The sequence below is a fragment of the Leucoraja erinacea genome, chromosome 18, assembly GCF_028641065.1.
Source record: "Leucoraja erinacea ecotype New England chromosome 18, Leri_hhj_1, whole genome shotgun sequence".
Lineage (NCBI taxonomy): Eukaryota > Metazoa > Chordata > Chondrichthyes > Rajiformes > Rajidae > Leucoraja > Leucoraja erinaceus.
The window spans coordinates 19230042-19256049 of NC_073394.1; the positions used below are offsets into that span (position 1 = coordinate 19230042).

Genomic DNA, 26008 nt, shown 5'->3' on the forward strand with positions numbered 1-26008 from the left:
AAATTTGTGGAAAAATATTTTGAATTTTGCTATGATGACACATTAACAGAAACATCAAAATCATGTAGTGCATCACCTCATGCCTTATTTCTCTTTTCAAATAAAATGTTTTCTAGGCATTTTTATATCATAAGCATGTTTTTTGCAAGTTTTTTTGGCATTGAAAGTTGACTTGGCTCCATTATTTTCTTGGTCTTTTATATCCCCCTCAGTGTAGCAACATTCTGTTAAACAGCTGTATTTAAAATGGCAGCATACTTTTTTCTTTGGGAAAAAAAACCCAGCAGATTTATAAACATAAAAAATAGGTGCAGGAGTAGGCCATTTGGCCCTTCGAGCCTGCACCACCATTCAATATGATCATGGCTGATCATCCAACTCAGTATCCTGTACCTGCCTTCTCTCCATACCCCCTGATCCCTTTACCCACAAGGGCCACATCTAACTCCCTCTTAAATATAGCCAATGAACTGGCCTCAACTACTTTCTGTGGCAGAGAATTCCACAGATTCAAACAGAATTCCACAGATTTCAAACAGAATTGTAGGAAATAGAAATCTAAAGTATAACCAGAGATTGTGAAGAAATGTTTAAGTGAGTCATTATGAAAAAAATGAAGTGGCTGAAATTAATGTAAAAATTATACCTATAAATCAAAAAAAGAAAGCTTACTTTTACAAGACTTGAATTGTTGCAAAATTTCAGTAAAATGGGAGATTTGAAGTAAGGAATAAGTCTTGAGAATAGGTCTTAATGCTGTGTTTGAATTTTAACTTTAACTTTGAAACTCATATTCAGGTTTCTTCCATGCTGATGAGTTGCACCACTTTAAAACAATACTCCAGTTTATTATGCAAGAAGGAAAGGATGCTAACAATTTTAAGGAATTTAATTTTTGCCATGTTTTGTTTTTTTTGTAATGCAAAAAACAGCTTTTTCTGGCCTGCTTCTTTAAAATAGCTATTATTAATTGCCACTCATGAAAAGAGTGCAGAATATGTACCGATTATGAACCACAAAAAAACATTTCCATTCAAGAAATGCTACTGGATTTATTGAACTCCTTTTCTAAAAAGTAGTATGGTTGTAAAATGGTGCAGAAAGTCAGTTTATTTGACAAGGTTTTTCATATTTATTTAATATTTTCTTATGATATGGGAGGCCATTCAGTCCTTTCTGTCAATGCTTTTCACTGTATCTCAGTACGCCTGACAATAAACTAAACTAAATGCCATCTGTCACAGCTATCCCAACAATGACGAGGAAGTTGCCAGAACTGGAGGGCCTGAGTTATAGGTTGGGCAGGGTAGAACTATATTCCTTTGAGCACAATAGATAGGGTAAATTCACAGAATCATTTATCCAGAACAGGGGAATCAAGAACCGCAGGACATAAGTTTAAGGTGAGAAGTGAAAGATTTAATAGGAAGCTGAGGGGAAACCATGTAGAATTTCTTCAGAACCTGGTCCTGTACAGAAAGACTGGATTTCTATGATTTGTAAACTTATTGTAAATGGAACTATAACTATTATGATCAACAGGTTGAAAAAATAGTCATGTTCCAGATGATAATATTTTCAAGAAACTTTTGCCCCAGTTGCATGAAAATACCAAAGTAATTATGGATGACATCTCAATAAAGTGAGGCAAAAAGTACATCTCAGTCAGTGAAATTGAGTGCATACATATGTAAAACAAAAAAAATTGTTGATATGTTGAATGAGTGTTACAGTGCCCTCCATAATATTTGGGACAAACACCGATCATTTATTTATTTGCCTCTGTACTCCACAATTTGAGATTTGTAATAGAAAATAATCACATGTGGTTAAAGTGTTTATTGTCAGATTTTAATAAAGGCCATTTTTACACATTTTGGTTTCACCATGTAGAAATTACAGCAGTGCTTATACTTGGTGTGTGTCGTCGTCCCCCCCCCCCCCCCCCCCCCCATTTCAGGGCACCATAATGTTTTGGGCACAGCAATGTCATGTAAATGAAGTAGTCATGTTTAGTATTTTATTACATATTCTTTGCATGAAATGACTGCGATTTATGGACATCACAAGTCGCTGGGTGGCTTCTCTGGTGATGCTCTGCCAGGCCCGTATTGCAGCCATCTTTAGCTTATGGTTGTTTTTGGCGGCTCGTTCCCTTCTGTTTTCTCTTCAGCATATAAAAGACATTCTCAATTGGGATCAGATTGGGTGATTGACTTGACCAATCAAGAATTTACCATTTTTTAGCTTCGAAAAACTTCTTTGTTACTTTAGAAGTCTGTTTGGGATCATGGTCTTATAATCTTCGTCTCATCTGCCCTCAAGACCTTTTTCAAGAACTGTGGTTGCTCCTTTAAATACCTCTTGGCAAACTAACCTGGCCATCCTATTTTTGCGGCTAACCAGTGGTTTGCATCTTGCAATGTATCCTCTGTATTTCTGGTCATGAAGTCTTCTGCGGACAGTGGTCATTGACAAATCCACACCTGACTCCTGAAGAGTGTTTCTGATCTGTCGGAAAGGTGTTTGGGGATTTTTTATAATAGAAGGAGTTCTTATGTCATCAGCTGTGAAGGTCTTCATTGGCCTGCCAGTCCCTTTGTGATAAGTAAGCTCACCAGTGCTCTCTTTCTTCTTAATGATGTTCCAAACAGTTGATTTTGGTAAGCCTAAGGTTTGGCTGACTGTTTCTAACAGTTTTATTCTTGTTTCTCCGTCTCATATTGGCTTCTTTGACTTTCATTGGCACAACGTCTGTCCTCATGTCGATAAACAGCAATAAAAGTTTCCAAAGGTGATAGAAAGACTGGAGGAAAGACTAGGTGCTGAGAGCTCTCTTATACCTGCATTAAGGAGGCATTTAAACACACCTGAGCAATTACAAACACCTGTGAAGCCATGTGTCCAAAACATTATGGTTCCCTGAAATGTGAGGACTATGTATAAACACAGCTGTAATTTCTAAATGGTGAAACCAAAATGTATAAAAATTGTCTTTATTAAAATCTGACAATGTGCACTTTAACGACATGTGATTTTTTTTTTGTTCTATTACAAATCTCAAATTGTGGAGTACAGAGGCAAATAAATAAATGATGGGTGTTTGTCCCAAACATTATGGAGGGCACTGCATGAATCATTGACAACTTGTGCTGAAAACACGAGTCATTGAATGGATCCAAATGATGACAGTCAAATGAATTTTAAACAATATTGTAGAACATCTTCATCCAGCCACTTGGTTAACAAATTTGGTGTTACTATCAGAAGTAATTGAAAATCGTATGTATGAACATTATAGGATCCAGTGTGGGGATGTGCAATTATTAATGTTGAGAAGTTTAAGTAGTGGAAGACCACAACGATTGTCAGCTACAGACCAGAGAGATTTTCATCCACTTAAGAATTCTATTTATATCTTGGATGGAAGTCTGTTTTCAATCTTGCAACATAATGATGCAAATATCATGGATGATCACCAGGATTTACTTACGCATTTATAGGAGGTTGTAATGTATGTTATAACAAAAAAATTCACATGATGATGGAGAGTGATGTGTAAACTAATAATATCTTCAACCAAATACCATATTGCAAAGTACATAAGCCTATTGACATTAAACATTGCTCTATAATAACTGTACAAGTTTGAATGTTAGAAACGTGACCAAATTTTGCTATTTCATGGAAGAATGAAACCTCATAGAAAAAATAGGTTTGGACTTAAAAGGTGAAATGCTTCATAAATAAATCCGGACAGATATAATTTAGTCCAGGCTCGGCTAAGCATGATCCTAATTTTGTGTCCCATTTGGATATGCACTAAATAGGTGTTTTGTGGATCTGCACGTTCATTCTTGTTGCGCAGTTAATAAATATATCATTTTAATATATAGACCAAGAATGTTGATGAAAATAATGTTTCCTGGGTAGACTGGAGGAAAAAATTCTCTTGATAATGAATATGAGAAAACACTGGAATGTAAACGTGAATCACTTTGTGAAAAAACCTGGCGGATGAAGAAATGCCATAAGAAATATGCAAGACTATCCGAGAGTGATTAAAATAATATGAAGAAGCTAAACCCAGGATTACAAATAAAGCTAAAAGTAGATCAGAGTTGTGAAAATTTGAGCATTAAATCAAAACAAATTAAGTTTAAAAAGTAGATCCCTTGAGATGAACAATAACAAGGAATAAATAATGATATAAATTGGTTCTCTTTTGATCAAACAAATCTTTAAAATAATTGATAAAAACTAATTAAATGCCTTGTACTTAATTAATGATTCATGTAATCGTGAAGAACAACTTAAATTCAAATAAAATGCAGATAAACTTTAAATGGTTTGGGTTACCGATTTGTATCTGAATAGGCCATAAAAATGGATATATGAAATGCTTGGAATTGGTCACCAGCTATTTTCCAGACCTTAAAATGAGTAAAGCTGGGTAGCCAGACCAGGTTCTGTAGAAGATTATGGGATTCTCAGCTCCTGTGTGCAGTACTCTGTGGCAGAATTGACGAATCGACCTGGCACTGAAGACCCACAGCCAAGGACTGCTAAGTAGGTATCTACAATTTGTTTTAAACTTCCTAGATAAAAGGATGAATATTTCCAACATTCGTTAAGAAGAGCATATCTTTATTGTTGGTTTGTCTTGGAGTGCAATTTTTTTTGGTTACATTTGTTATTATTTTATCTTCAAATTTGTGCCTTGAGTATAAAAATAAATTCATTTGAGCTGCAGAAAACACTTAATTGCAACCAAATGCATGAAACAAAACAAGCTACATTGCTATCCAGGATCAAATATTTCTATTATCTTTGTATTAATCAAATGAAGGGATAAGGTCTCTTTGAAGTAGCTTATTTATATATGTTGCAATTTAGTTTTCCCACGATTTTTACAGCCCAAGATTTTGCGGCCAGCTTTATTACCTGGCGAAGAGTTTGTTGGTGAGGGGCTGCGTGTTGTTCTGGACTCAGATGGTCGAGAGGAAGCATCAGGAGGACCACTGGGTGGACCACACATCCTGCCTGCAGAGGGGGCATTATTTCTAACCACATACAGAATTATTTTCAAAGGCACACCACATGATCCCTTGGGTACGGTTTTAAAGACTTTACATTTATAGCATTAAGAGCTGATCGTATCATTTATTAAGAAATTAGGTATTTATGATGTCATGTTTTTAATCAACAAGGATAAACAAAACAGTTAGCAAATTTTCAATTCTAGTGTCTGACATGCATTGATATTTATACGTTAAAATTTGAGAAACAGAACAATACTTTGTCGATGTGCATTCAACTTAATCGACTGTTATATGCAGTGCTCTTTTTGCAGACAAAAATGTGCCAGTACACACACAACAGTTTAACAAAGCTATTGGGAGCTGAACATCAATCTAATTGTTTACATTTTGGAGGTGCTGGTACTCCATACTGTCACAAAAAAAAGCTCTGGTTATATGTAAAGTTGTTTTATTGCATCACCCCCCCCCCCCCCCCCCCCCCCCCCCCACACTTTTACATCAATTCCATCATATTTGTGCCACACAAAAATATGAACTTATTCGGTTAAAAATCATGGTTGACACTAATACTACATTGTAAAATGACTAATTAAAGTTTTTGTATCATAGAAACATAGAAATTAGGTGCAGGCGTAGGCCATTCAGCCCTTCGAGCCTGCACTGCCATTCAATATGATCATGGCTGATCATCCAACTCAGTATCCCGTACCTGCCTTCTCTCCATACCCTCTGATCCCCCTAGCCACAAGGGCCACATCTAACTCCCTCTTAAATATAGCCAATGAACTGGCCTCAACTACCCTCTGTGGCAGAGAGTTCCAGAGATTCACCACTCTCTGTGTGAAAAAAGTTTTTCTCATCTCGGTTTTAAAGGATTTGCCCTTTACCCTTAAGCTGTGACCCCTTGTCCTGGACTTCCCCAACATCGGGAACAATCTTCCTGCATCTAGCCTGTCCAACCCCTTAAGAATTTTGTAAGTTTCTATAAGATCCCCTCTCAATCTCCTAAATTCTAGAGAGTATAAACCAAATCTATCCAGTCTTTCTTCATAAGACAGTCCTGACATCCCAGGAATCAGTCTGGTGAACCTTCTCTGCACTCCCTCTATGGCAATAATGTCCTTCCTCAGATTTGGAGACCAAAACTGTACGTAATACTCCAGGTGTGGTCTCACCAAGACCCTGTACAACTGTAGTAGAATCTCCCTGCTCCTATACTCAAATCCTTTTGCTATGAAAGCTTACATACCATTCGCTTTCTTCACTGCCTGCTGCACCTGCATGCCTACTTTCAATGACTGGTGTACCATGACACCCAGGTCTCGCTGCATCTCCCCTTTTCCTAATCGGCCACCATTTAGATAATAGTCTGCTTTCCTGTTTTTGCCACCAAAATGGATAACCTCACATTTATCCACATTATACTGCATCTGCCAAACATGTGCCCACTTACCCAGCCTATCCAAGTCACCTAACAGTCCTCACAGCTAACACTGCCCCCCAGCTTAGTGTCAACCGCAAACTTGGAGATATTGCCTTCAATTCCCTCATCCAGATCATTAATATATATTGTAAATAGCTGGGGTCCCAGCACTGAGCCTTGTGGTACCCCACTAGTCACTGCCCGCCATTGTGAAAAGGACCCGTTTACTCCTACTCTTTGCTTCGTTTGCCAGCCAGTTCTCTATCCACATCAATACTGAACCCCCAATGCCGTGTGCTTTATGTTTGTATACTAATCTCTTATGTGGGACATTGTCGAAAGCCTTCTGGAAGTCCAGATACACCACATCCACTGGTTCTCCCCTATCCACGCTACTAGTTACATCCTCGAAAAATTCTATAAGATTCGTCAGACATGATTTACCTTTCGTAAATCCATGCTGACTTTGTCCAATGATTTCACCACTTTCCAAATGTGCTGCTATCCCATCTTTAATAACTGACTCTAGCAGTTTCCCCACTACTGATGTTAGACTAACTGGTCTGTAATTCCCCGTTTTCTCTCTCCCTCCCTTCTTAAAAAGTGGGGTTACGTTTGCTACCCGCCAATCCTCAGGAACTACTGCAGAATCTAAAGAGTTTTGAAAGATTATTACTAATGCATCCACTATTTCTGGAGCTACTTCCTTAAGTACTCTGGAATGCAGCCTATCTGGCCCTGGGGATTTATCGGCCTTTAATCTATTCAATTTACCCAACACCACTTCCCGACTAACCTGGATTTCACTCAATTCCTCCAACTCCTTTGACCCGCGGTCCCTTGCTATTTCCGGCAGATTATTTATGTCTTCCTTAGTGAAGACGGAACCAAAGTAGTTATTCAATTGGTCCGTCATATCCTAGTTCCCCATGATCAACTCACCTGTTTCTGACTGCAAGGGACCTACGTTTGTTTTAACTAATCTCTTTCTTTTCACATATCTATAAAAACCTTTGCAGTCAGCTTTTATGTTCCCTGCCAGTTTTCTTTCATTATCTATTTTTCCTTTCCTAATTAAGCCCTTTGTCCTCCTCTGCTGGTCTCTGAATTTCTCCCAATCCTCTGGTATGCTGCTTTTTCGGGCTAATTTGTACGCATCATCCTTCGCTTTGATACTATCCCTGATTTCCCTTGTTATCCACGGATGCACTACCTTCCCTGATTTATTCTTTTGCCAAACTGGGATGAACAATTTTTGTAGTTCATCCATGCAGTCTTTAAATGTCTTCCATTGCATATCCACCGTCAACCCTTTTAGAATTAATTGCCAGTCAATCTTGGCCAATTCACGTCTCATACCCTCAAAGTTACCTTTCTTTAAGTTCAGAACCATTGTTTCTGAATTAACAATGTCACTCTCTATCCTAATGAAGAACTCAACCATATTATGGTCATTCTTGCCCAAGGGGGCACGTAGAACAAGACTGCTAACTAACCCTCATTACTCAATACCCAGTCTAAAATCTGGGTATTGAGCATCTGAGCATACAAAATTTAAATTCGCAAAAATCCATACTTGCTGGCTTCTGGTTGAAACCAGAGCAGATGGAGAGCAAATGGAAGGACTGATGGTAAGGCAGATGTTATGACCAATAAGTTTCAAAGGAAAGACAGGCAATGAGAGGTTAAGGAATAGTGTGAAACTGATAGACTGAATGTGTGTTTATTTCAACGCAAGGAGTATCGTTGGTAAAGTGGATGAACACGGAGCCTGGATCAGTGCTTGGAACTAAGATATATTGTGGCCTGATATTGTGGCCATTTGTTTGCAAGAGGGAAAGGACAGGCAGCTCAACATTCAGTGTTTTGATGTTACAGATGTAATGGAGAGGGATGTAAAAGAGTTGAAGGTAGACAAAAATGCTGGAGAAACTCGGCGGGTGAGGCAGCATCTATAGAGCAAAGGAAATGGGCAACGTTTCGGGTCGAAACCCTTCTTCAGACTGATGTGAGGGTTGGGGGGGGGGGGATGAAGAAAGGAAGAGGAGGAGCCAGTGGGCTGAGGGAGAGCTGAGAAAGTAGGGACTATCTGAAATTAGAGAAGTCATTCTATCTGAAATTAGAGATGTTAGAATAAAAGAGTTGAAGGAATTGCTTTACTAATCAGGGGGAATGTCACAGCGGCACTCGGACTACTGAAGGGTTTGTTCAGTGGCAATATGAATAGAGCTCAAAAATAAGAAAGGCGCAATCACTCTAATGGGATTATACTAATCATAAGAAGAATTTGGGCAAACTTGGAATGTTTGTCTGCAACATTTGGAGATTTAGGGGAGACCTGATGAAAGTTAATTAAATTGAGAAGCATAGAAAAGGTAGATGGTTAGAATCGTTTTCCCATGGTGGAAATGTCAAGATCCAGAGATCATAGCTTTAAGGTGAAAGGTCTAAAGTTTAAATGAGGTATGCATAGAATGGTGGGTGCCTGGTACACACTGCCTGGGGTGATAGTGGAGGTAGGGTTGATAGTGGCATTTTAGAGGCTGTTAAATGGATGCATGGAAATGGAAGGATATGAATCACTTGCAGGCAGAGGAGATTCGTTTAACGGCATCAGGAACTTCAGCATGGACATTGTGGGCTGAAGTTCCTGTTCTTGTGTTGTACCTATTGCATATCTTTGGTTAATATGGACTAATTTCCTCTGCTAATAGTGATGTTCGCGAATAGTGAATGTTTAAATATAACGTCAAATCAAGCATAAATTTTAAAGGTGTTAATGCTTGAAATTTCTTGTTCTCAGAAATAAAAATGTTGACCAGTTTTAGAAAGCCTTTCACAAAGAGCGCTAAATTTCATTGTGATCCTGCGTGATATTGGCTACCAAAACATAGGTTGGTTATTGTATTTGTAGTATCTGGGATAAAGCCTCTTAAAATTAATGTAAAGAAATAAGAAAGAGTATTATTAGTTCTGATGCTTATCTTTAATTTGTTTTAGGGATAATGAAAATATGTGTTCTGTGCTGATGTTAATAGGGACTTTGTTTATGTATTTTGTATAGTTGGTGAACAAACTATAGTTCGGAGTTTTCCCATTGCATCAATGACTAAGGAGAAAAAGATCAGTATACAAATCCAGCTCCAACAAAATACGCAAGAGGGACTACAGATCCGTTCATCAACCTTTCAGGTATACTTTATTCATAGATTTTGTCTCAGACAATTTAACATTATATTTTTGGAAAGTAGTCCAATTTGTGTCTTACTTATTTGGATGGTCTAGTGCCAGTGCAACTAAACTAACTTTTTCTATTTGCTGTTACAGATAATTAAAGTGGCATTTGATGAAGAAGTGAACTCTGAGATGGTTGAGATCTTCAAGAAGCACATGGTGAGGTTTCGGTACCCACAGTCTATCTTCACCACTTTTGCCTTTGCCGCAGGTCAGAATGCACCACAGATAATTTTGCCAAAGCAGAAGGAAAAAAATACTTCGTTCCGGTAAGTGTAAGAAAGTGGATGAGACCTCTTGGTTATAACAACTTTAAAGATTTGCTGTTCATAAAATAGCTTTAATACCGATAATTGTTATGATTAAGATTGGTTAAAATAAAAGTAATAGTAATGACATTGTCACTTTGTTCATCCAATCCTTGCAAGGGACTATGTTATGTTACAGTTTGGTTGGAATAATTTGCACAAATCAAAATTGAAAAAAATAGGAAATGACTGTAATTGTAAGCTCTAAATTTATTTCTGTGCAATATAGTTGATAGTATCTTTCAATTAAGTCTTGCCAAAGTTCTTTAAGCTGTGTATAAATAAACAGAAAAAAGGGGAGATAATCAAAAACAGATAAGCAGTAGCTAGCGAAACTGTTAATGTTTGCAGCAAGTGCATTAATTAACTAGTAATAGCAAACAGAGTCGTTCTTTCATTCAGATCTGAGATTTTGTTAAAGTGGTGTAAACTATTAAATCTACTTTAATCTGAAAAGAGTAAGAGGGTTTATTTTTTAATGGAGCATGCGATTCCTTGGCGTTTTTCGCATCCAATCCAGAACGTTGACAATTTTGATAACTGATTAAAATTTGCATATTTTGTATTTTGCAGTCATTCTAGTTTTATGAATTATGGCCATTTGACTTTGTAAATTAGAAATACTATGAAGGATATGAAAAAAGAAATTAATGGATAACCTAAAACCAATTTTCTTCCAACCTGTGTGCACTCTTGAACTCAGTGGCTTGTTAGGCCTTTTCTCAGGGAGTTGACTTAAACACTTTTCTCAGGGAGTTGAGTTAAGTGGTTTGGCATCACTATTAGCAGAACGGGGCAAGGACAATCTATGTTCATTCCTAAAGGAAATTAGTGAATCCCAGATGAGTTTTTTCTCCTTATTTGAAGCTTAGCTCAATTTAAATCCAATAATATAACTGCTGTGCTTTCTTATTCCCAAACCCCTGACATATTGTACAAGGGTGTAAAATATCAGAGAAAGCCTTGTAACTTGGGCATCCATCTTAAAGGGATAAAAGTGGCACACTGCTGTTGCATGCATTTAGTGGCGTTTAATTTAATTTAGAGATACAGCATCGAGTCCATCTCCTACCGTCGACCACCGTTCACACTAGTTCTATATTATCCCACTATCTCCCTACACATCAGGAGCAATTTTACAGTAGGCAATTGCCCTACAAACCCATACATCTTAATGATATGGGAAGAAACCTATGCGGTCACAGGGAGAACATACAAACTCCGCACAGGCAGCATCCTAGGTCAGGATTGAACCCGGGTCTCTAGCGCTGTGCGAAGGCAGCTTTACCATACATCTTTTGTATGTTTATTTTTTTTAATAAGTTGTTTGAGGTATGTGGTGCTCGGGTAAAAAAATGCTTGACCTTAATCATCAATTGCCTTATCCACATTATTGTAGAAAGTCTGCATTGTGGTTTTTATTGCAGTTTACATGATCCAAAATCAGGTAACATTACATTAAAGTTTCCTAAAATGAACCATTTCCTACTCTGAAAAATTTCATCGAGGTCTCCCAAACTTCAATGATAAAATCACATTGCTCCAAAACTGGGGGGGAAATTTTGTTTTTTACAATAGACAAGATGAGAGTTTTAGTTATGTATAGATTTAGTGACACTCAGAATTAATTTATTTATTTCTAGCACTCTTTCCAAAAACATTGTAAGAAGTGCGAAGAAAGCTGGAAAAATGACCATAGGCCGTCAGTCTACAGTGAAAAAGAAACCAGTTGTTTTGACAATAGATGAAAGAGGCAATCGATCAGGCTGGAATGAAGAAGATGAAGTTTCAGGTAAAATGAGCTTTAATTAGAAAAATATAATGAGGAATAATTTTTGATTTTGCACCCAAGTGCAGAAACACTTGTGCTATTTTTGTTACTGGAAGAAACCAGGATGTGGACAACTTAACAGCAATATAATTGAACCCGGTTTTGAGACATTTCCATTGCAATCCTAGGCCACGTGTCCAGATTGCTGGAATGGGACCTGTAATACTCCAATTTCAAGGTGGATGTTAATAATCGACAAGTCTGATCTTTTATCATTATCTCCATTTTCATTGCTGCAGTGGTTTTGCAAGAAAAGTATGTACAGTTAAGAACATAATTACTTTACATCAAATCAGAGTAGGAGGTTGATATTTTGGCATAGTTTGGCTTCATGCAAATAATGTATTACTGCCATATAACTTCTTAGGCACTGATAATTAACTTTTAATAATGTATTGTTTCATCCCTCAATATTTAATTGGTGGAATTTTTAAATTTCTTCTCTCTTGTCTATCTCAAACCCATCTTTTATTCACTCTTATAACCATATGACAATTACAGCACGGAAACAGGCCATCTCGGCCCTACAAGTCCGTGCCGAACATCTTTTTTCCCTTAGTCCCACCTGCCTGCACTCATACCATAACCCTCCATTCCCTTCTCATCCATATGCCTATCCAATTTATTTTAAAATGATACCAACGAACCTGCCTCCACCACTTCCACTGGAAGCTCATTCCACACCGCTACCACACTCTGAGCAAAGAAGTTCCCCCTCATGTTACCCCTAAACTTCTGTCCCTTAATTCTGAAGTCATGTCCTCTTGTTTGAATCTTCCCTATTCTCAAAGGGAAAAGCTGATCCACATCAACTCTGTCTATTCCTCTCATCATTTTAAAGACCTCTACCAAGTCCCCCCTTAACCTTCTGTGCTCCAGAGAATAAAGACCTAACTTATTCAACCTTTCTCTTTAACTTAGATGTTGAAACCCAGGCAACATTCTAGTAAATCTCCTCTGTACTCTCTCTATTTCTCTCTTAGGCTTTATTTATGATTTTGTATTGAATTTCAATGCACTTACTGATTCAGACACTTCAGCAGATTAACAATTCTTGATTAACAAAATGCATAGCTTCCTTTCCTGTACAATGTCATGGATCTGTAATGAGTTTTGCACCAAGATATGTTGCTAACGTAGTAAACTGCAACACAAAATTTCTGAAGACTGTTGGCAAGTTTTAATGTAACACGTGGTTGGTATCAATCATTTACAGATGAGTGATAATCCAGCCTGGTAGAGTTAAATTCAGAACAGAATGAATCTCTGAGAATAATGCGATAACAAACTAGTTTTAATCCTTCCAAACTGCTATCCTTTGGAACATTTTTGTTTTCCGGGTTGAAAAGAGCATATTGTACAATGCCAGAGAACAAATCAACAAAGTTAGTTAAATATTTAACCACAAGTATTATAAGATAGCATTTAACTGTGCTTTGGAAGCCTTCATTGTTCTGCAAGCCAAAACCAACATCCTGATCTAGTAGCTTCAATACATATATGCTGTTGATCACCTCCCAAAGTAGAGCAATCATATGTGTGAGAACCTTAATTTCATCAAATTTAACCTGATTTAGTAGCTATGTTAACCTTATGACTGATCAAATTGAAATCTATTTTTTATTATATAAACGTCTGTGGCTGCCGCCTGCCCGCCGCCTGCCTGACTTGTGGCTGCCAGCCTTTGATTCGTTGCTACACCAACACCAGACGCAGAATCGACGAGATTTTTTCCATTTCGGTCGAGATTTCACTTTCCATTCTAAATATCCACTCCTGATTAAATTTTGTCGTGTTTATGTACACTTTTTAAAATAAAATCCTTTCCCCCCCCCCCCCCAAATTTCAAAATAAAACAGCTCTCAGCCATAACATGTTGGTGAACGTTCAATCTTGTGATGTCACAATGCAATGTTCCATCGTGTGATGTCACAATGCCCAATGCTCACAGATGTCCAATCGGAATGGATCCTTTTACATATGCCTTTGCAGCAGCCCCAGCCCCCCCCCCCCCCCCCCCCCCCCCCCCCCCCCCCCTGCAGCCTGTGTCGAAGCGCGTCATCACGTGTGGGAATAGAGAAAGAGAATGGAGAACAGATGGACTGTCCCTACTCCTCCCCCTTCCAATCTCCCTCCCCACTATTTCCCCTCTCTCCCCCCACCCCTCTCCCCCTCCCTCCACACTCTTTCCCTCCCCCCTCTCCATCTCCTTTGCCAAAGACATTCTTGCCATAGAGGGAGTACAGAGAAGGTTAACCAGACTGATTCCTGGAATGTCAGGATTTTCATATGAAGAAAGACTGGATAGACTCGGCTTGTACACACTAGAATTTAGAAGATTGAGGGGGGATCTTATTGAAACTTACAAAATTCTTAAGGGGTTGGACAGGCTAGATGCAGGAAGATTGTTCCCGATGTTGGGGAAGTCCAGAACAAGGAGTCACAGTTTAAGGATAAGGCGGAAATCTTTTAGGACCGAGATGAGAAAAACATTTTTCACACAGAGAGTGGTGAATCTCTGGAATTCTCTGCCACAGAAAGTAGTTGAGGCCAGTTCATTGGCTATATTTAAGAGAGAGTTAGATGTGGCCCTTGTGGCTAAAGGGATCAGGGGGTATGGAGAGAAGGCAGGTACAGGATACTGAGTTGGATGATCAGCCATGATCGGCCGAATGGCCTGCTCCTGCACCTAATTTCTATGTTTCTATGATTCCCTCTCCTCACCTCCCCCACACCTCTCTCCTCATCCCTCTCTCACCCCTTACCCCGCTCTCCTTTCCCTCCCAAATCTCTCCCGTTTTCCTCCTCCTCCTCCCCCCCCCCCCCCCCCCCCCTGCAAACGCCGTTGTGGAAACAGACCCAACGGGTCTGCACTTGGTCTAGTAAAACTTAAAAACAAAGAACAGCAGATGCTGGTTAATTTACAATAGGACACAAAGTGCTGGAGTAACTCAGCAGATCAGGCAGCATCCCTGGAGAACATGGACAGGTGACGTTTTGGGTCAAGACCCTTTTTCAGACTAATTGTAGGGGGAGAGAGAAGAAAGCTTGAAAATGGGGTAGGCGGTATTACTTTAAGTATTAATTTTTATTCTTATTTTAATTCTAATTTTATACAACCAAATTTGAAATGAGAAGGATACCTGCAGATGTTTAAGAACTAGGTTTAATGCATCATGGTCTATAAGGCGGCTTAAATAAAATATTGAGAAGTCTGTCCTAAATATATTGTGATCAAGGATTCAGTTGTTAATGTCCCTTGTATTATCTCACCTTACAGCATCAGATGATGGTGAGCTTCCCACAAGTAGCACTTTGAAGGCTTCAGAAAAGTCAACCATGGAACAATTAGTTGAGCGAGCATGTTTTCGGGATTACCAGCGACTGGGTCTTGGAACTATTGGTGCAGGATCATCTCGTTCAAAGACAGAGCACTTCAGAATAACTGCTGCCAACAGGATGTATTTACTATGCAGAAGGTTGGTATATTAAGGTCTCTCCTTTCCAGTTAGAAGTAAGTAGGTTAGTCATGTTATATAAGCATTCTGGTGAACTGACAACGGTGTTTCAGTGGAAAACAACATTTATTTGACTTTAAAATATGCACATGTGCAATTTATGAAAGCTACTTGATCTAAGAGATCAATTAATAATTGATACGCAAGGAATCATTTGCAGAGTACAGACACACACCACCATGTGCAATATACAATTTAATTAAACTCACACTTATGTAAACATTTCTTTAAGTCCACTGCCGAATTTCCAAGTTATCTGAAAATCTACGTTAGCGGTGTAGTACTGCCATCGTACGCGGCAGTTTCCGCAAGCTAATCAGCTGTACTCACGGTTGCTCCCCCTCTCTTTCACTCTCTCGCATATCTTCTCATTTTAATAACGCTCAACACATCTCGTGCATTGCTCTTGGTTTTTCTGTGAAAGTTTTCTTGTGCTATTAATTTATGTGCCCTAATCATGACTGGTAAAAGGCAAAGTGATACTAGAAGTGCTGAACCCGTTAGTAAATGTTATCCAGCACAATTGATATGCCACCTCCAGCAAGCTTGGATGTTAGTTTTAAGGTAATTGCCATTACTATAGAATTTTTGAATATTTTTTCATTCCTTATTTCTAATGAATATACTGTATTGACCCTTAAAATTCATTAAACCTGATGCTTGCGGGGAAGAAACTGATCCTGAATCTGGACGTTTCATTTACTTCCTATTATCAGGAGTGAAATGAGTGTGTGGCCAGAGTGGTATGAGTTTCTGTTGTTGCTGGCTGCCTTTTTGAAGCACAAACTCCTGTAGATCCCTTTGATGGTGGGGATGTCAGTATCCATGATGGACTGGGCAGTGTTCACTACTTTTTGCAATCTTCTTCGTTCCTGGGCATTTGAGTTGCCAAGTCAGGCCTCTCAGTCCTGACACAGGATATAAACCTGAAATGTCGCCTCCAGTCATGCAGCTTGATCTGCTGTGTTCTCCCAACATGCTTTATTTTCAGATACCAACATCTGCAGGCTTTTGTGTATTCCATCTTTTTTCACTAGTCCCCTTTCTCTTTAACTCTTTCTATTTTTTTTCTCTGAATGATTTTCATGGAAATAGGAGATTATTCAGCAGTTCATTTTGGTAAAGTTTGTTGCATACCTCAACTTCATATTCCTGCTTTAGCTGTATTAGATTGAATACAGTTACATAGCAATCTGTCTCACTGTCACTGTTGCCTTAATAGTTATTTTTCTCTATTATCTTTTTATTTTGTAAGCTCTTTTTCTTTTTCCCTCATCCAAATGACACTCATGATTTTGCTCTCTTTTATTCCATGCACCTTGCATTGTCTGTGCCTATCAATGTTTTATGCTTCTTTAGGTTTAGATTTATTATTGTCACGTACTGAAATACAGTGAAAAGCTCTGTTTTGCATGCTATCCAAACAGATCAGATATACCCTACATAAATACAATAGTTAATCTGAAGGAACTGAGAATACATGCTTGCGGGGCACCGGTGATGAGAATTATTGAGGAGGATATGTTGTCACCTATCCTCACTGATTGCGAACGGTGTGTCAGAATCTGTGACTCACTCTGTGGCCTTTAATATTTTTGCTTTCATTTCAACATTATTGAAGACCATGAAAGAGCTTTACCTTGGCTTTCTCAGTTATCGTAGAGGTTGGAACCTGAGCTGGTCAAATCTAACCATGGCTTGACTGTAAACCTTTGGGGCAGAGGCAACGGGCTCGCTTAAAAATAGATAAGAATTCAGTTAGAAAATCTGAGGGATTTTTTCTGACTGGATTCATGAAGTTGGACTAGATAGGAAAAGCCAAAACTTTACTAAAAATAATTGGAATTGGATTCTGAAACATTTTAGTGCAGAAGTACATGATCCAGAAGTGGAAAGTGTTTTGTTTATATCCGCCAAATATAATGAGTGATAATTATTAAGGAGAATGCAGAGAAAATGCTTGACAGGTGAAATAGATTTTGGTACTTTTTCACCACAATCTCTAGAAATTCAGAAGAGCTGAGTTAATTCAACACAAGAAAATGTCTCTCAGCCTGTAGGTCTGTGCCTGATCTCAACAAGGTAATCTTGTTAGTCCTTTCTCCCATTATTTCCCTGTTTACATACCCATCAACTACTCTTTGATTCTTTTGTCACTAAAGCACATCAGGGATTTACAGCAGTCATCCATAAATTAGATAATGGTTAATTAGGTGGCCATAAATTCGATAATGGTTAATTAGGTGCTATGAATGGGAGCATTTAAATAATTAAGGTATACCTTGTCAACCACTTACTTTATTGGGAGGTAGGAAGAACACATGTAGGTAGCTGTGTTTAGGTTTTCGTCATCTGCCAGTACATCAGAATGGTGAGCAATCAAGTTAAAGGAGAAAGTGAACTCACGAACAAGAGCTGAAAAGGCTTTGGCCCAAAAGGAGTACAACAGATGCCACAAAGAAGTGCGAAAGAACATCAGGAGGGACAAGAGAACACAGATGCAGAGGCTAGCCAAAGAGGCAGAAATTGCATGAATAAAAGGAACATGAGGGAGTTATATACCATCGCTAGGAAATTGTCCGGGACATATCTGCATAGTAATAAACCAATTACAGACAAGAACAGTCAACTGTTTTCAACCCAGGAGGCGCAGCTCGACAGATGGGGAGAACATTTCGAAAAAGTCCTAAACAGGCCACCACCGGCTGTAGAGACACATTCCCAAAGACAGACCACTACAAATTAAGTGTGAGACCAACAAAATCAGAAATAAAGGCTGCAATCAAGCAACAGAAAACTGGCAAGGCTGCTGGCCCTGACAATATTCCACCTGAAGCCCTGAAAGTAGATATAAACTCATCAACAGACATGCTCTATGGCTTATTTGGGAATTTCGGAAGAGGAAAATACACCCACAGAATGGGCAGGGGGATACATCGTGAAACTGCTGAAAAAAGATGGCCTAAGAAAATGTGACAACTACTGAGGGATCACCCTACTTTCTGTACCCAGTAAAATTCTCAACCAGGTCATCCTCAACCGTCTTCAGGAAGCTGTAGACAAGAGGCTACGGGACCAGCAAGCAGGTTTCAGGAAGGATCGCTCATTGCACAGACCACATAGCAACATTACGCATCATCATTGAGCAGTCTATTGAATTGAACACGTCCCTGTACATCAACTTCATCGACTTTGAGAAAGCGTTTGACAGTGGAGAGAAGAGGAAGTCTGCCAATTCAGCGTTTGAACATTGACTGTGAGGTTTGGAAAGGAAAAAAAGGATATGAACGGTTGTAGCCCTTTGGAATCAAAGTAGTAATCGGGCTAGAAATAAAAGTGAGGTAACCAAACAACTATTAAAGCTGTGATTATGAAATAAATTCTATTTATGTGGTTCCTTTCTGATCTTGGCTTATCCCATAGTCAGTTCAGTACCCTAGAAATAATTGCTGCTATGATTTATGGAAACATAAGCAACCAATTTGGTCAAAGTGCACCATTGTCGATGAAATAAATGACTAAATAGCGTGTTTTTGATTTTTGCATTAGTTGTGAGAAAAATCCCCTCGCATTTGAAGTAAGAATGTTGGCACATTTTTCTCTCAAACAACAAACTGGTGAAACAACCTAAATTTTAATATTTTTAGTATGATTATTTGATACTTACAGCATGTTTGGACAGGCTAGATGCAGGGAGATTGTTCCTGAAGTAGGGGAAGTCCAGAACAAGTGGTCACAGTTTAAGGATAAGAGGGAAGTCTTTTTGGACCTAGATGAGAAAAACATTTTTCACACAGAGAGTGGTGAATCTCTGGAATTGTCTGCCACAGGAGGTAGTTGAGGCCAGTTCATTGGCTATATTTAAGAGGGAGCTAGATGCGACCCTTGTGGCTAAAGGGATCATGGAGTATGGAGAGAAGGCAGGTACAGGATACTAAGTTGGATGATCAGCCATGAATATATTGAATGGCAGTGCAGGCTCGAAGGGCCGAATGGCCTACTCCTGCACCTATTTTCTATGTTTCTATGTTTGCAGAGAGTGTCACATGGAATCAAATGAAATAGCTGTACCTTTAGTTAGATATGATTTAGTTGGCTCAGAAAGACTGAACATTTAAATAAGAAGATAAAAATAAAGTTTCCTAATGAATGTGCTTCATCCTTTGTAATGTTCCATTTTATACCGCGTTTCAATTAATTCATTTCAAAGCTTAATTTTATGTACTCTAGAAAATGAGCTGAGATTTCCCCAACCCTCTTTATGGTTAATACCTACAATGTATCAACAATCACAACTTTTTAGGTTGGTTAATTTTATGCTGTGATTTTAATGTAACGAGAAAAACTGTACGTACCCATATTTCTTTTTATTTTATGACACACTTAAATGATAGTACTGTGAACTATTGGATTGCTCTCATGTTGCAAGACTTGGCAAAGATGATTTTCAACCAACTGACTGGATTCAACTCGAGTTTACAAGATGTCGACCGCAAACTAAATTGTAAGAATTGATGAAGAAAACACTAATTCAAACCAACCTTAATTTTCACGGAGCGTAAATGGTCATAGATTATGGAAATGGTCATAGAAGCACATTCGCAAGCAATAAGAAACGAATATATATACTAAATAGTTTAATTCATAAATTATTCAATAAGCTTTCCGCAGCATTAAGTTCCTGGTATCTGATGTAAGCTTCCCTTTTGTTCCTTAACTAATCCTCAATGAACCATCTCAACCAAGGGGCTCCTGATTTGGCAGACTTCCTCTTCTCTCCACTGTGTTTCTCCTGATTCTCTTCAATCTCGAATAACTAATATTGCTCTGGCATTGATTTGCCATAACATGACTTGTTTCCGTTCAATTAGCCTGGGGAAATTGCCCTACCTCATTAATTTTACTCCTTTTTTTACCCTATTTACATAACTGCTAAGTGTAACCGATTTATGATCTCTTAACACAAAAGTGCTATCTCTCTTTCTACCTGACCAGCTGAATTCCCTGAAACTAACTGAGGAATTACACAACCATAATTTGTTATTGCATACTGGCTGAAAAAATTCTCTTGAGTACATATTTGAATTTCTGGTGCAACTATACCTTTGACACTGACAGTTTTGCAGATTATTTTTTCACAATAAGTTAGAAGCGATTCAATTTATCTTGTTTGTGCTCCAGAATCAAGTTTGCAATATTTGTTTGTTGTGCATGCCCGTTATTTGAAGCTGAGCTCTAGATCAGGAGTCAGCAACCTTGTTCTGTATAGGTGCCAGGACGCATGTCTGTGAGCGGATGGCAGGCCACATCTATCACGTGTGCACATGGATCGCGCCCCGGCAGACATGAAATCATGTGTTCATATAGATGCCGCCCCTTCGAGGACGCCGCCCGGAACACTGGCCACCTGTTACGGGCGCTCATGAACATGGCGCACCTACGGACCATCGCCTTGGCTCTGTCCTGAAGCCGGTGGCTCAAATACTCACACTCACTCGTCCCCTGCCTATTGACGACCCGGATCCCGACAGTGAAGCCCAGACACAGAAGGTGCTCGGCTGTGCCAGTGGCTTTGCGCAGGATGCGGTACAGCCGGCGCTCGGCTAGCGCAGGCCTCTTTGCGTCACTGCGCCTGGGCGCCACGGCCTCAGACCCGGGAGGTACCAGAGGTGACGGAAGTCTACCAGCTGGATAATTACGGGGAAAAAAATACACCTGCTGTCCGGATGATTTCAGGTAACGGCCCGCATTCGGCCCGGGGGCCGTAGGTTGCCGACCCCTGCTCTAGATCAATATCAACTGTTTCAGACAACAGAATAGGCTTCATGCTTAACAATCTTAGTCCGAGCAAAATGCTTAATGGTGTAACAGGATACCACTACAAATTAAGTGTGACAGACCAACAAAATCAGAAATAAAGGCTGCAATGAAGCAACAGAAAACTGGCAAGGCTGCTGGCCCTGACAATATGCTACCTGAAGCCCTGAAAGTAAATATAGACTCATCAACAGACATGCTCTAAGGCTTCTTTGGGATAATTTGGGAAGAGGAAAAGACACCCACAGAATGGGCAGAGGAATACATGGTGAAACTGCTATAAAAAAAAATGACCTAAGAAAATGTGACAACTTCCGAGGGATCACCCTACTTTCTGTACCCAGTAAAATTCTCAACCGGGTCATCCTCAACCGTCTTCAGGAAGCTGTAGACAAGAAGCTATGGGACCAGCAAGCAGGATCTGCGTTGTAAGCTCTCCGCACCAGAGCTCCACGATGTTGGAGCAACGGCCCAACGCTCCGGAGCTCCAAACGGCGACCCAGGTAGGCATTGCCCGCTCCGTAGTGACTCCAGCGCTACGCTGCCGCTGTAGCAGCCCTGGTCCGGTTCCCGGTCCCCGGCAGGAAAGGCCGCTCCGATCCAGCTGGTAGGCCGCGAGGTGGGGGGCGAGGACACGACTCGGCGAAATAGTCGCGTCCCCGCCAGGAAGAGACTGGGAGATGGTTTTCCCCTTACCCTGCCCCCCTCCCCCACATAGAAAAGTAAAAGTTTCCCCCTAAAACAGACTTTGGACTAACTGAAAATTAAAAAAAAGATAGAAATGACAGACAGACTGTAGGTAGAGGCTGCTGCCAGTGCAGCGCTCCTAGTGGCAACATTACACATCATCATTGAGCAGTCTATTGAATGGAACACGTTCCTGTACATCAACTTCATCGACTTTATGAAAGCGCTTGACAGCTTAGACAGGACAACGCTATGGCTGCGCCTGCGGGCCGGATGATTTCAGGTTACGGCCCACATTCGGCCTGGGGACCGTAGGTTGCCGATCCCTGCTCTAGATCAACATCAACTGTTTCAGACAACAGAATAGGCTTTACGCTTAACAACTTCAGAACAGAGGTCCTTCAGAACACGTTGCCCTTAGCTTCATAACAATGTCCACCAAATAATAAAGTTTTGCATGAAGACACTGCAAATTGGGTAAAAATATGTTTTAGTAACTGCCTGCTAATGAGGGCAGACTTTGCCCACAGGCCACCAGCACAGGCTTTGGCCATTTGTGGGAAAGAATGCTTGAAGATGAAAATTTTTGTCCAAGCAAAATGCTTAATGGTGTAGCAGGCAATAGTGAGCTTTGCCATCCTGCGCACTTCGGAGACATTCCAGATTAGCTACAGAATGCAGAGGTGGTATTTACGAGGTTAGTTAATTTGAGTTTCTGGTTAGAGACAATGATGTGATTGAAATGGTTCAAAATAGTATAAAATGCACAATCAGTGCTTTCTCTCTAAAAGCCTCCGATTCCTTTAGCAGAATAAGTGAACTAATGTTAGCATCCGTTGCGAGAGTAACATTCCTATTATCGGAACGATAATTACATTTAACAGCTCTAATGAGGAAGCCCCATTGGATGCATGCCTGACTCCCAAAATATACTTCCCCGAGCTCACGGAAAGAGATTATACCAGCAGCAGAGACTGGTGGTTCCATCGGAAGTCACAGAACTAGAGTGGAAACACATTTTCCTTGACCTAAGGATCTGAAGGAGAACTAAAATCGTAAAGTTTACCTTTATTGCAATAAAAACAAAGATTAAAGAATACAGAGCTTCCCTGTATGGTTGCATGATTTTACAAGATGACAACTTCCTTCTATTCCTTCAATTTTTTTTAAACTCTGAATGTCAATTTAAAGCCCTTGTAGACTTGGAAAGCTCACCAGGGGCACTGTCTCTCTTCGATCGCCATTTACCTCTTGTGTATCAGAGCCAAAGGATAATACAGATACTTTTCATTACAGTATGATTTATTGAGACATGCTTTTCTTATCAACTAATAAAACAGCAGGAAAGCTAGCTGATCAACATTTGTATTAATATTATCTGAAACTCTATTCTTCTGTATAAAGGCACCAGCCTAATAATTCTTTCATGTAGCATACTGGTTTTGAAGCTGAAAATCATCATCAAATGTGCTTGGAATTTCTATGAGTAAACTTATTGAAATCCTCCATTTGATTGGCAGCCTTTCAGACACTGGTTTCAGGCATAACAATGATGGCAATCACTGTACGAAGTACATTTGAGATTTGATATTGAGGATTTGAACTCTATAAGCTTACTTGAATCCAATCCAGCTATATCCAGTTACAAAAGTCAATTCTCCATCAACAACAAACTCATGGAATGTGTTTAGTAGGACATCAAAAACCATAGCCGTGAGCACTAGCTCGCCCCAAGGCTGTGTCCTAAGCCCCCTGCTGTTTAGTCTGCTTACACACGACTGTACTGCTAGACTCAACAACAACTTCATCAACAAGTTCGCTGATGAGCATCTCTAGAAAAAGGATGGGTGATGTATTCAATCCGGAAACGGGTGTCTATCTTTAGTATAAACCAGCATCTGCAGAGGGTTGTGGGGGATGGGGGAGAAGGGTGTGTGGGGGAGAAGTGTGTGGGGAAAGGGATGTGTGTGGGAGGGGGGTCTCTGCTGACGCTGCTCTCTCCCCGCACTCGCACAACACACTCCGCTCCTTCAGCTTTATTGTCCTCGCCGTCGGTGATTGACAGCGGGTGCCGGAAGGGGCGGTTTTTACGATTTTTAAACCTTCATAACATTTGTAATATTCCATCGATCGGAACAAACACTTGCAGCACAGGAGAATGGTGAGTAAGGTGGCGAAACATCGTAGCGCTATCGGGTACCGTTTTTGTGCAAATTTAAAAACAATGCAAACCGGAAGAGGACAAGATGAGAGTTTTATAAGTATACTAGACTAGGTTGGACCTGTTGGGTCCCATGGGAGGGCTGGTCCCCCGATGCAATATTCCACCTCTCCACCAATTCCAATATTGGTGGCCGGGGGGGGGGGGGGGGGGGCTTTCTGGAGCGCTGGTATGGGTTCTTGGGGTGGCAGCTCAGTCCCTCAAGCCTGATGTGTTGGTAGCTCACTCACGACTGGTGGGCTGGCAGTTGACTCATGGCTATTCCTTGAAATTCCATTTCAAGCAGAGTGCAAGCCAACCAAATTCAAATCCATTTTCCTACCTTTTCAAGCAGGGTGCAAGGCCACCAAATTCAAGTGCAGTTTCCTACCACTTCAAGCAGGGTGCAAGGCCACCAAATTCAAGTGCAGTTTCCTACCACTTCGAGCAGGGTGCAAGGCCACCAAATACGTGCAGTTTCCTACCACTTCAAGCAGGGTGCAAGGCCACCAAATTCAAGTGCAGTTTCATACCTCTTTCAGCAGGGTGCAAGGCCACCAAATTCAGTGCAGTTTCATACCACTTCAAGCAGGGTGCAAGGCCACCAAATTCAAGTGCAGTTTCATACCATTTCAAGCAGGGTTCAAAGCCACCAAATTCAAATGCAACTTCATTCCATTTCATGCAGGGTGCAACACCAGCACTTTCAAATGCAGTTTCATACCATTTCAAGCAGGGTGAAACCACCATAAAACCACACAAAACACCAAACTCACAGTTCAGTAGACATTCAGTGTGTTCAGTTGTTTCACAGCTCAGACAGAGTCGGGACCTCTTCCTACCCCATCATGCAGAGACTGAGCCACACTCACACTTTTGGGTTTTATAACCCCTCCCCCTCCCACCGGCTAAGGTGTGGCCCAAAGCACCCAAACCACAATTTGCAGTAGTACCTTTTAACTTCAAGCCAAAGCACCCAAACCACAATTTGCAGTAGTGCCTTTTAACTTCAAGCCAAAGCACCCAAACAACCATTTGCAGGCAGTGCCTTTTTACTTCAAACCAACCATATTTTCATTTTCAAACCACATTAAGGGGACTCACAGTTGAGTAGACTTGTGTTCAGTGTTATTCAGAACTCATAGAGACGTGACCCTTGGCTTCATCCACCTTGCAGAGACTGAGTGAGGCACATCACTTCCTGGTGTTATAGTCCCTCCCCCGCCCTCCAGCAGGTGCAGCAGAGAGCATGGTAATTTCATTAAACTTCAAGCCAAAGCTCCCAAGCCACCATTTGCGGTAAGTAGTGCCTTTCAACTTTAAACAAAAGCTCCCAAGCCACCATTTGCAGTAAATAGTGCAATTCAGAGATACGTGACCCTTTGGCTTCCTCCATCTTGCAGAGACTGAGTGAAGCACACCACTTCCGGGTTTTATAGTCCCTCTCCCCTCCCACCAGCAGGGGCAGCTGAGAGAATGGGAATTAAAAAAAAAAACATTAATATCTCTCTGATTTCTCATCGATCGGAAAAATCCTCCAGTCCCGGAAGGCGGAGAGGGGCTCTGAGCGAGGTGGCCAAAAATGACGGCCGTAGGTGGCGGCGTTCTCTCGGAAATCACAGCACAGCGAGCCAAAAGCGGTTAAGATCAGACTTTTAGTAATATAGATAGATAGCTTGGCATCCTGCTTGTACAGACATTTAGGGCGAACGGGCATGTTTCTGTACCGTACCTTTCTATGGTTTATGTCTGTGCTGATTATAATGCTAAAATAAATTAAACGCATCTGCCTACCCATGATCCATGTCACATCAGTTTGTTTCACTAAGACTGCTCAGCTTCAATCATGATCCAAATGTGGACAAAAATCAAATTCCAGAGGAGTGTTAAGGATGATCATTGCCCTCCATTTAAATCGAAGATAGACACAAAATGCTGGAGTAACTTA

At 40.2% G+C, this 26008-nt stretch overlaps 1 protein-coding gene across 2 annotated transcripts in view; it reads left to right on the forward strand.

The window, feature by feature from the left end:
- Positions 1-26008, forward strand: part of sbf2 (SET binding factor 2) — a 330738-nt gene that overhangs the window by 251858 nt on the left and 52872 nt on the right. For both annotated transcript variants that reach the window (XM_055649465.1, XM_055649466.1), the window contains exons 22-26: positions 4917-5112; positions 9530-9657; positions 9793-9968; positions 11651-11799; positions 15119-15317. In XM_055649465.1, coding sequence (XP_055505440.1) covers positions 4917-5112; positions 9530-9657; positions 9793-9968; positions 11651-11799; positions 15119-15317 — 848 coding nt within the window. The remainder of the gene's footprint in view (positions 1-4916; positions 5113-9529; positions 9658-9792; positions 9969-11650; positions 11800-15118; positions 15318-26008) is intronic.